Here is a 12,782-nt window from a genome sequence, read left to right as displayed (position 1 = left end):
ACGTGGTACTTCCAGAGGAGAAAAGGAACATGCACAAAGGCACAGACAAGAGCTCTAGTATGGCTGGAGTATATATACGACAGCTAACGTTATGTGGAATAATGCTGGAGAGGGAGAGAGAGAGAGCACTTCAAATGAGGCGAGAAATATTCTCCTTAGTATGATATACTCATACGCAGTCACATGACTTGGAGTCCTTAGGTGTCATACTCGAGAACAGACTGCATTCTAGACAAGTGGAGAGTTACTGAATGACTGCTTTAACAATGGATTATAATAATGAAATATACAGTATTCTTTACAAAAAAAAATTGCAAGAGAATTTAGAGAGTATGTTGGGGTGGACTGGCACTGGAGACTAAGAGCACAGAGTGTATTTTGCAGTGAAACCTAAGAGAAAGCATTCAAACCAAGAACTTAGAAGTGAGAATGAAGTCAGATAAATGACTTAAGGAATAACTAGGAAGATGACAGAAAGTGCTCTGCAAAGCAGATCATCTATGAGAAGTAAAAGTTAGTAAAAAGAGACACTTAAGGTTCTAGCTTGTCCTCTTAATTGTAATATAAAGTAACCTTGGAAGTCGAGTTTGGGATAAGATGAATACACTGGCTTCAATGAATTATATGTTGAAATTGTAATTTCAGAATAATATTCAAGAGGAAGTATCCACTACGTTTTTGCATGTGGAATTTGGAAAGTACTTTTGGGTAAGAGACATTGATTTGAGAGTTATCAGAATATAGAGACATGAGACCCAAAGAATCGATCCATTTATCTGAGGAAAATAGAGAGAATGAAAATATACAAGAACCCAGATGAAGTCCAACAAGGTTATTGGGCTAGCCTCTAGGAATCTAAACTATTAAGAAGACAAAGGAAGGGTTAGTTAAAAAAAAAAAAAAAAACAAACTTAAACAATGCAAGAGAGTATGGTATCAGCAGGATAAGCAAGTTATGTTTGACAACTTTTCATTAAATACATTTTTAACAAAAGAATGTTAACTATAAATTAACAAAAATATGATTTGAGGGCACACTTATGATATTCTATACTTATATTCAGGAGTTGAATAAAAGGTATAACCACCTCTGTGCTAAGGCACAGAAAGAGAGATATGTCCTGTGCATAACAGGTGCTCAGGAAACATTTTTGGAATGCAAAGGTATCCATAAAACACCTGAGAGGTAAAACAAGCTACATAATGCCAAATACAGGACAGTGTGACTGATAGAGAAGTTAGGTCAGCTGTGGCAGAGGATAAACCAATCTTCTACCAGAACCACTCCACAAATCTTTTTTCAATTTGTGAACAAAATTATCCTGAAAACAGAAGGAAGAGCTTGTTAGCATAGGAGAAAAAAAAATTAGATAAAGATTGTTTATCTCTTCTTGCTTCTTTTGGAAAGTTGGGTGGCTTGGATTTTTTCCTATGTTATATAGGTTAACAAGTAATATTTCACTTTAGTTTTCTTTCTTGATCCTAGATAATTTGTTTGTTGAAAATTAAAGCAATCTCTTTCAGGAGGTGCCTTCAGATTCCAAGATGAAATAACAGAATGCATACCTTTCAAATCCTGAGATATTTCTATCATTTACCTTATTGACCTTGATCTTTCTGGGATGAAAAGTAGTTTGCAGTTTGTATTTGTTCTGTTTCATACCCTCAAATGTCAGTGCCTTCCATTAAACTTTGGAAGGCTTTTTTTCCTCCTGAACCATCCTTTCAGGAACTTGGTATATTTATGCTTTCTTCTCTAACCTTTACTTTCAAAATCAACTTCTGGAAAAATAATGTAAGTCTCAAATCATAGTGTTCATTTAAGATAGTAATATACTAATTAATCAATGTATCAGTTAACTACAACTGTCAGATGTGCTCAGTCGATAAGTGTGTCTAATTTCTTGTGTTTAAGGTACCAATGAAACTGTTAGTGTGATGTATTTGGGTAAGTGACAATGAATAGGAACGAGTTTTGAAGGCTGAAATCACAGTATGCAGCAGCTTTCCTTGGTATAAATGTATTGAAATAAAATCCTCTTCCCTTCCAGTTTAGAAGATGACTATTTAATTACGTTGCTCTTTTCAGAAAGTAAGTAGTTCCAACTTAAATGGATATACTTAAAGGGAAGCTATCTAATTTTTTAATGTGTTAATAGAAACATAGGCTATTCCTCTCTGCTCCAGAACTTTCCTTATGCATTTTGATCTCCCATATTCCCTTTAATCCAACTACACACACACGCACACACACACACACCCCTTTGGGAAGAGTTCTCTTGATCTTCTCTTATCGACAGGTGAAGACCTTTAAGAAGTCATTTATACCCCACCCTTCATTCAAAGAAATGTAATCTAGCTTTGAACAATTTTGAGTATTATATATACATTTACTGCGAAAAATTATGTTTTATTATAAATATGAATATTTTATATGTATTTATGGTACATTTGCTTTCTTTAATTGAAATATTCTCTTTAAGTAGTAATTTAAATAAATCTATCCTATTTGCTGGATAAGGAAATGGCAACCCACTCCAGTATCCTTGCCTGGAAAATGTCATGGACAGAGGAGCCTGGTGGGCTGCAGTCATGGGGTCAGAAGGAGTTGGACATGACTGAGCGACTAACACACTTGCCCTATTTGCTAGCTGAAGCCATTGTTATTTTGCTTTTAAGTATCTATGGCTTTTAAGAAAAATGTCCCTTTTCTATATAAGATTTACTTTTACATTTGATAATAGGGTTTTTATTTTTTTACTGAGTATAGCTAGGTGTCATCTATGGTATAAGAAGCTCCCCCCCCCTCCATCCAATTCCCTAGGTTAGAATTTGCTAATAAATAGTTTTAACTTAAAAAAAAATAATTTGTAAATGTCTTTTTTAAAAACTCTCAGATTATATCAATTCACTAGTAACCTGTTTTTTCTGTCCTGTTGCTCGTCCCTCCTGCCCCTCCTTCCCATCTTCCTTCCCCTTCTTGCTTTCACCAAGTGCTTACTAATGGGCACTGTGTGTGCATGACATATATGTGCTCCAGATTCCCACTGCTGCCATGACGAGTCAACAAAGCCTAATGACTCGGGACAGCACACATTCAGTATCTCGCAGTTCTGGAGCTCGGAAGTCCTCAACACACAGTGTCACAAGCAGGGCTGCATTTCTTCTGGCGTCTCTACAGGGGACGTTTCCCGCTTCCAGAGTCTACCTGATTCTATCCTTGGCTCATGGCACCTTCCTCCATCGTCACAGCCAACAAGGCAGCAATTTAACTCTCTCTCCTCTGTTTCCTTTTCGTTTCTACCTTCTGACTCTACTTTCTTGTCTTTTCTCTTATCTGCACCATTGTGACTATATTGGACCCAGATGTGTAATCCAGGATAATCTTTTCATCTCAAAATCACCAGTGTAATCACATCTGCAAAGTCTTTTTTTTTGCCAAAGGTTAATTAGTCATAGATTCTGGCCACACATCTTTGAGGAACCACAACTTTGTCTATCACAACACACATTTTATAACTCTTTAAAATATGAAAGTTATAGCAAAATGTTGAAAATGCTAATATATTTGTAAGCATACATGCATATATATTGACTCACAAATATTTATACATATGTTCAAATAAATAACACAGCTTGATGTACTTCTAATGCTTCATGCATTTTAAAGCTTTTATTCAAAACTTGTACTTTAGCACACGAAAAGATGCTCAACATCACTAATTATTAGAGAAATGCAAATCAAAACTAAAATGAGGTATCACCTCACACCCAGTCGGAATAGCCATCATCATAAAGTCTATAAACAATAAATGCTGGAGAGTAGAGGAAAGGGAACCCTCTTACCCTGTTGGTAGGTATGTAAACTGATACAGCCACTGTGGAGAACAGTATGAAAGTCCCTTAAAAAACTAAAAATAAAATGGCCATATGACCCAGCAATCCCACTCATGAACATATATCCAGAGAAATCCATATTGGAAAATGTACATGCACCCTGATATTCACTGCAGCACTATTTACAATAGCCAAGACATAGAAGAGGCCTACTTGTCCAATGACAGAGAAATGGATAAAGAAGATGGGGTACATATACACAATAGAATATTACTCAGCCATAAAAAAGAAAGAATGCCATTTGCAGCAACATGGGCAGACCTAGAGATTATCATACTAAATAAAAAATCAGAGAAAGATAAATATCACATGATATCATTTGTATTTGGAATCTATAAATTAAAAAAAAGACACAAATGAAGCAACTTTCAAAACAGAAACTGACCCATAGACTTTGCAAACAAACCTATGGCTGCCAAAGGGGAAAGCTGGGTAAGGAGCTTGAAATTAACAAATTCACACTACTATGTATAAAATAGATAATCCACAAGGACCTACTGGATAGGATGAGGACGTCTACTCAGTATTTTGCAATAACCTATGGGAAAGGAATCTGAAAAAAGATGGAGCAACACACGCATATGCATGAACCACTGTGCTGTACACCTGAAACTAACACAACATTGTAAATTAACTATAACGTTAAAAACAATTCTAATTGTCATTTGAAGCTTCCTTAAAAGCTTATCTATTTCCTGCTGTCACAAAGTTTTTTCTTTGTTTTTGCATCCAGCCAATAGCGTTCTCATTCACTCTTCTTAATGAAGATACTAGTTAATAGGGCTTTTTGGATAATAAGTTCAGTGATTCAAGTAGTCTACTAATAAACTTATTGATATACAAGGAATGTGGTATAAAAGTCTTGCTACAGCCACGCTCTTTCCAGCCAGCGCCGAGCAATGGGCATCTCTCAGGACAAACGGCACAAGCCTCGGAAACCCAGAGGCAAGAGAAAGCCGTACCAAAAAATATGAACAGGCACTCCCCGCTGCCAACACAAACACTGGCCCCGCCGCATATACACAGTCCATGTGCGGGAGGCAGCAAGCACCCGGCTTTGAGCCTGGACGTGGGGAACTTCTCCTGGGCTCCCAGTGCTCGACGCGCCGGACAAGGATCACGGATGTTGTCTGTAGCGCATCCAGCGATGGGCTGGTCCCTACCAAGACCATGGGGAAGAAGCGCTTTGTGCTCATGGACAGCACGCCGGACGGCGGTGTGAGCCCCGCCCTGCGCTGCCTCTCGGGGCCTAGGAGGGGGCCAGGCTGCCTCCCAAGGAGGAAGAGATTTTCAACAAGAAACGATCAAAGAAAATGCAGAAGAAATATCATGAAAGGAAAAAGAACGCCACAATTAGCAGTCTTCCAGAGGAGCGGTTTCAGCCGGGCAAGCTTCTTGCCTGCATCGCTCCAAGACCAGGCCGGCGTGGCCCAGCAGAGGGCCGTGTATTAAAGGAGAAGGAGCTGGAGTTCTGTCTGAGGAAGATCAAGGCCCGAAAGGCCAAGAAACCCTCTTCCTCCTGTCTTAGCTCATGCAATAAAGCCATTTACCGTTCTAAAAAAAAAAGTCTTGCTACAGCCAAGAAAAATTACATTAATCACTTCACCTCTATATATCAGATCTATTACTCTAACCTAGCAGATTAAATTTATGTCAGAAGAGCTTTCAACCCCAAACCTAAAATCTAACAATTTAAACAGCCATACCAAGCTTTTCTTTAGTGAATATGGATGCAGTTAACAGACCAACTTCTGCCATGAAAATTTATGATCGCACACCTAATTCAATTTGATTTAAACCACTTAACACTGTGTAGTGAAAAGAACACTGGTCTAGAATCAGATTGATATTGGCGTAAACTCTGGCTTGGTTGCCCCAGTAGACTATGACTTTTGGCTCATCTCTTGAGTTCTCTAAGTTTTCATGTGAAAGATGGAAATAATAACATGTATCCCTATAATTCTTACAACAGTGGCTCCCTGAAAGGATTCTACGGATTCAAAGGATTCTAAGTAAATGACAGCAGGTTTTAGCACAACCATCTTTAAAAGAAGAAAGAACACATCATGGAACAAGTCATTAAGTCATGAGCATAATCAAAGCAAAATGAAAATAAAAAATTAAGAGTTAGAGATATGCTTTACTACATCTGAAAGAAAGAAAATTAGCCAAGTAGTCAGGTTAGGTACTAGGTAAATTTCTAATAATATACATGTTTGCCTCTATATCAGTTTTCAAATGTACTTACACTTGCCAGATATTAATCTACTTTTGCATTCATTTTTAAGAAATCTGTGGGTTCCCCCTCTTTTTTTTATCGTATTACTTGTTCAAGCTATTTTTATTCTTTTCTTCTTTTTGTAAACATCTTTTTTATCATAGTCTTTTTCATGATGTGATGCCTTGGACCAGTCAAGCAAGATCACTTCAAAATTCAAAACTTGGTGTGTATGTCATGTTGCTGTATGGCAAAACCAATACAATATTGTAAAGTAATTAACCTCCAATTAAAATAAATAATTTTATATTAAAAAATTCAAAACTTGATGCTCATTTGATCTTTGTTTTATATATTTAATAAAATTATATATATATATATATAATATCCAATACTATAACTTTATGTTTTCCTTGTACCAATAGAGAAATGTATCTCATTCTTTTTATCTGGAATACAATATTATATATAATATTATATATATAAAACACATGCTATATAAAACAACATAAATATTATCCTTATATGTAATATTAACAAAAAGTTAAATATTTACATAAATTAAAGAATTATATTTTTATTTATAAAATTAACTTATAAAATGGACACAAACATATACATATAAACAGGCACATACCTATAGTGCTATTGAAATAAAGACTATTAAAATATCTTCCCAGATGATAGCCTTGCTATCTGCCTTCTTATCTAGCTTATCTACTTAATCTAATCTAATCTGTTTTCCAATTGTCAAGATAGTAATCCTTCTAAGCAGGCATGTTTGATTGTTTCTCTTTGTTCTAAAATGTCAAGTGGAAGTCCATTTTCTCTAGGAGGATATAGAGGGATAACTCAGGGGCATGGTCTAGGAGGGTCTTTGTAATCAGCCCTTCTGAACTCTCCAGATTGATCCCTAGGCCTCATTACTAGTCTCATCACTCAAATCCTGAATGCTTTTTGGTGTTCTTTTTCCCTTATTCACTTCCCTGGTGGCTCAGACGGTAAAGCGTCTGTCTACAATGCGGGAGACCTGGGTTCGATCCCTGGGTTGGGAGGATCCCCTGGAGAAGGAAATGGCAATCCACTCCAGTACTCTTGCCTGGAAAATCCCATGGACAGAGGAGCCTGGTAGGCTACAGTTCACGGGGTCGCAAAGAGTCAGACACGACTGAGCAACTTCACTTTCACTTTCACTTTTCCCCTTACAGTCACTTGGATGATTTCTCTCCCTGTTGGGTTGACCTTCTATATTGAATATGCCCTCTAACCACCTGGCATAATTTTCATTATCTATAGTTTTATTTCACAATTCTAGTCTTCTGGAGAGATTTTCTTAATTCCTTTAACCAGTATTCATCACTTTCCCTTTGTGCCTTCAGGTTTCCATGCCTTCTTCTGTGGTTCTTTTGCACTATTTTGGGGGAATATGCATATACTCATTACTGTCTCATCCAGACTTCATGATACCACAGGCCATATATATGCATTTCTAGCACAGTGCTCCTCACATGGAAGGAATACAAGAAAGGTTAGTCAATAAGTAAACAGACAAATGAATGAAGCTGGCATTTCTGAAATCCAATGTGTAAAACCTTGATCTATAATTATTATAGATTATAATTATTATGTCTATATTTTTATAATTATTATATTAATGCTATATAAATATGTTTTTTTAAATGAAACAATATAGAATACACTGTGTGCAATGTTATGAACTCTCAGCATTTCTCCCTATTGTACTACCTTCCCAAGAGATACTTCTCCTCAGGCTTTCTTCTTCCTTGAGACACAACACTATTTAACTTAGGTGAGTTAAGAACCCTACAATAGCTTGTAAGTGATCAAGTGAAAGGAAGAGCATCAAGTCTCTAACTCTAAATCAAAAGTTAGAAATGATTAAGTTTAGCAAGGAAGATATGTCAAAAGCCTAGAAAGGCACAAAACTAGACCTCTTGTGTCAAGTTACAAATGCAAAGGAAAAGTTCTTGAAAGAAATGAAAAGTGCTACTCCGGTGAACACATGAATACTAAGAAAGTGAAGCAGCCCTGTTGCTGACATTAAGTTTCTGTGGTCCGGATAGATCAATCCAGCCACAACATTCCTTTAAGTCAAAGCTTAATCCAGAACAAGGCCCTAACTTCAAACTTGCACCTAACATCAAAGTGCAAGTTGAAGCAGCAAGTACTAATGTAGAATTCGCAACAAGTTATCCAGAAGATCTAGTTAAGATAATGAATAATGGTGGCTACACTAAACAAGAGATTTTCAATGTATAAAATAGAGCACTCTCTTGGAAGAAGCTGCTATCTAGCACTTTCATAGCTAGAGAAGAGAAGTCAATGCCTTGCTTCAAAACTTCAGAGGACAGCCTAACTTTCCTGTTAGGGGCTAGTGAAACTGGTGACTTAAAGTTGAAGCCGATGCTCATTTATCATTTTGAAAATCCTGGGATCTTTAAAGATTATACTATATCGACCCTGCCTATATAGACTCTTCCTGAATACTCATTGGATGGACTGATGCTGAAGCTGAAACTCCAGTACTTTGGCCACCTGATGAGAAGAGCTGACTCACTGAAAAAGACCCTGATGCTGGGAAAGATTGAAGGCAGGAGGAGAAGGGGACGACAGAGGATGAGATGGTTGGATGGCATCACTGACTTGGACATGAGTTTGAGTAAACTCCAGGAGTTGGTGATGGTCAGGGAGGCCTGGTGTGCTGTGGTTCATGGGGTCACAAAGAGTCGGACACGACTGAGCGACTAAACTGACTGACTGACTGACTGACCCTGCCTACGCTCAATAAAGAAAACAGCAAAGTCCGGATGACAGCATGTCTATTTATCATATGGCTTAGTAAATATTTTAACCCCAGTGTTGATACTAATTGATTCTTCTCAGTAAGAAGATTCCTTTCAAAATATTACTGCTCATCGATGACATGTTTGCACGCCTTTAAGAGCACTGTTGGATCTGTTCAGTGAGATTCATATTGTTTTCATGTCTCCTCATCCTACACCCATTTTGTAGCCTGGGGATCAAAGGATAATTTCAACATTCAAGTCTTATTCTTTAAGCTGCCGTACATGGTTACTTCACTAATGGATCTGGAAAAAAGTAAACTGAAAACCTTCTAGAAAGTATTCACCATTCTAGATGCCATTAAGAACATTTATGAGTCTTGGGATGAGGTTAAAGTATCAACCTTAATAGGAGTTTAGAAGAAGTTGATTTCAACCCTCATGAAAGATTTGAGTCATTTGAGACTTCACCTACAGATATGGTGAAAACAGCATAAGAACTGGAATTAGAAGTGGAGCTTGAAGATGTGACTGAATTGCTGCAATCTCCTGATAAAACTTGAATAGATGAGAAGTGGCTTCTGACAGCTGAGCAAGGAAAGTGATTCCTTGAAATGGAACCTACTCCTGGTGAAGATGCTGTGAAGATTGTTAAAATAACAAAGGACTGAGAATATTACATAAACTTAGTTGATAAGCCAGTGGCAGAGTTTGAGAGGCTTGACTCCAATTTTCAAAGAAATTCTACTGTGGGTAAAATGTTATCAAACAGCATTACAGGCGACAGAGAAAATTTTCCTGAAAGGAAGAGTCGATCAATGTAGCAAATTTCACTATTGTCTTATTTTAAGAAATTGCCACAGCCACCCCAGGCTTCAGCAACCACAATCCTGATCAGTCAGCAGTTATCATCATTGTGGCAAGACCCTCCACCAGCAAAAACATTGCAACTTTTGAAGTTTCAGATAACAGCATTTTTTTTAACAATAAAGTATAGCTTTAATTAAGGTATATACATTGTTTTTTTTTAGACATCCTATTGCGCACTTATTGGCCCAGAGTATAGTGTAAACAAATTTTATTGGAACTGGGGAATCAAAACGTTCACACTCTTCAGTTTGTTAAAATACTTGCTTAGTTGTGATGGTCTGGAACCAAACCTATAATATCTTTGAGGTATCTTTATAATCTAACTCTGCACAGTTTAACTCCCAAACTATCATAATTTCATTAATACAGAGTTATAGCATATTAACAACTGAAACTTGCAATATATTCATGTTTACTGGAAGTGGCTACTAAATGTACTACTAGGAGAAAAGCAGGTGTTTGAATTTAAAAATGTTTTAAACTACTAACTTTCTGAAAAAGTTAGACTGTGTAATTAACCACTATGCAAAACTGGAGAATAAATGGGTTTGGAGCATCACTGTATATAAAAGCTTCAAATGTTGGAACATAGAAAATTATAAATTTGAGGTAATCTCTCATATTCAATAAATATGTTCAATAAACTTATTTTGAGCAGTGCAAAAAAGATCATGCAGGCCAAGTAAAACATGTGAGTGTTTATGATTTAACACAATTGTCTTATTTTTAAATGTCATATATTAATTGTTTTAATTAAATATATAAGGTAATTTTTACCAAAGTTTAGGCAATATAGAAACATTATATAACTGACAAGGAATGACTCACCTTGTGCTTCGGCTTAAAAAACTAAATCTAATTGACTTTAAATTAAATTAGTCAAATCCACTGTTTATTTGGCATAGAAAAGCAATTCCACTGAAAAACAGTTGATTGACATTTGGGAGTTATATCTTAGTTATAATATTCAATTATATAATTGGCAGTCAGGAAACAAACTAGTGTGTGCTAATATGAAACATTATTTCTTACCTTGTTTAAATATAAAATTTATATTCAGCTGGCAAGAATGTTATTATGCAAAATATCAATAAAATAAGCATATTGGAAACAGACTGAAAATTCACATTCAAACTCAAAATTCTCATTGTTCTGATTTATTTAGATAATAACCAACCAGCTGCCTAAGGACTGTATGGAAGATGTGTGTTAATAGTGGCATGCATGGGAAATAGCCAATTTTAACCTTTGTTGCAACATAATGCACTTGACATTTTAAAAAATATAAAAATTCTTATATTCCAAAAGAAACCTCATTGATAGTGAATTGCCAATTCCATTTCTCTCTCTCTTTTTTTTCTGGCAACCAGGAGACCCAGATGCTCAGCGCTGGAAGATATTTCTTCCAATAGCAGCATCTGGCGTGCTGGCAGACTCCATAAGCAATTTTGTTTTACAGCTTCAGAGCAGCTTCTGGGTCTATTACATGGTTAATCTGATGGGCTGTCTGGACTGCCTTGTCCTCCCGGATGCCATATGCCAACAGCTAGAGATGCAGTGAACTATCTGCCCATTAGCGTTGCTATCAAGAGCACACCTGAAAAAAACCAGCTGCAAAGAGAGCACTCTGCTTCTGTTCAGGCATTACAGTACCAGTGATGAGTGACCTGGCCAAAATAGTGCAGAAAGACCTTGCCAAAAATGTTCCATGCCCTCTGAGCACCAGAGAAGACTAGGAAACTGTAAATAATCAAATATGCAGGAAATCAATGTATCATTTGATAATGACATAAGTATTTGCAATTTTCCCCCATGCAAGAGAAGGAACATATAATGAAATGTAGAATTGTGAGGGTAAGAGACACAAATTTGATTGCTGCTATTCTGTGGCAATTAGATCATGAAGGGATGTTAGGGATTGTGTCTTACTCATTTTCATATTTTCAGGGCCTGCCAAAGTATTTGAACATGGCAGAATTTGAGTAAGTTATTTTAAATAAATAAAAGCAAATAATGTAATATTACTGTAATTGTGCAGTAAATTGTATAATCTTTAAATTCCTGGCATCATTAATTTCTTATCCTTTAGATATTATATTTTATAGCTCTTTCAGGGAATATTTTTCTTGACCAGAGAACAGACTGAACCACCCTTCTGTATACCCCGATATCTGCTAATACATGTCATTATATCTTGTGACCATTTACATTTATGTCCTTGTGTGATCACAGTAAATTACAACCCAGTCTTTTAATTGAAAACGGAAGTTCATTCTGTTTTAATTTAAAACATGTCAATATACACTAGCCTCTTAATTTTGCATAAGGGCTAAAGCATAGTCTTTAAGTGTAGAAGAGTCTAGGGTCTCTGAAACCTAAAACACATCAGCTGATAAATAAACAATGAAAACAGTAAGATAAGAGGAAATGTGCAACTTTTGTTCATCAAATAAATGAGTTGGTGGTGGTTAACTAAAGAGTTTCTGCCTTACTTGACTAGCTCTCATGCATGGCATTGCTCCCTCTTTTTCTAGTATCGTTTCTCTGACCCACTCTTGTTGCTCTCTTCTACTTTTAAGAGCTCATGAGATTAGACTGGGGCCTCCCAGTCTATTCAGGATAAGTCTGCTGTTTTATTAGTTAACTGATCAGCAATCTTAGTTCTAACTATAGTCCTCCATTTTTCCTTGTAACAAAATCCATTCATAAGTTTTGGGATTAGGACCTGAACCTCTTCTGTTCCCCACACTGCCCAATAACCAGAATTTAAAGGGAGGGATGGTATGTACTCTTAAAGTTTCCCAGTTGAGCTCCAAGACTGGTGTATGGACAGGGGAGGGCTCACTGGTTTATGACATGTCAATGCTGATGATTTAGAAATGGTTTAGTCATGAACCCTCACTTTATACAAGGGGAAACTAAATCTTTAAGACCTAAATCATGAAGCCCAAACTATCTCTGAAAGAACTGGGGATAATGACTAGTTTTCTAAC

The 12,782-nt window shown here is 36.5% G+C and overlaps 1 protein-coding gene and 1 long non-coding RNA gene across 2 annotated transcripts in view; one reads left to right on the top strand and one right to left on the bottom strand.

The window, feature by feature from the left end:
• The window catches only part of LOC147370069 (uncharacterized), a 205,208-nt gene that overhangs the window by 68,721 nt on the left and 123,705 nt on the right, over positions 1-12,782 (bottom strand). The window lies entirely within an intron of this gene.
• Positions 1,616-7,151, top strand: LOC147370070 (small ribosomal subunit protein eS8-like). The gene has a single exon (XM_086413794.1). It carries the CDS (start codon positions 4,744-4,746, stop codon positions 5,347-5,349), a length of 606 nt encoding a protein of 201 aa, XP_086269920.1. The 5' UTR covers positions 1,616-4,743; the 3' UTR covers positions 5,350-7,151.

Source organism: Bos grunniens, chromosome 7, assembly GCF_055505025.1.
Source record: "Bos grunniens cultivar Pamir isolate PY7600 chromosome 7, Bosgru_T2T1.0, whole genome shotgun sequence".
Lineage (NCBI taxonomy): Eukaryota > Metazoa > Chordata > Mammalia > Artiodactyla > Bovidae > Bos > Bos grunniens.
Note: the sequence above shows the minus strand (reverse complement) of the source record. Positions and strands in the feature narration are given on the sequence as shown.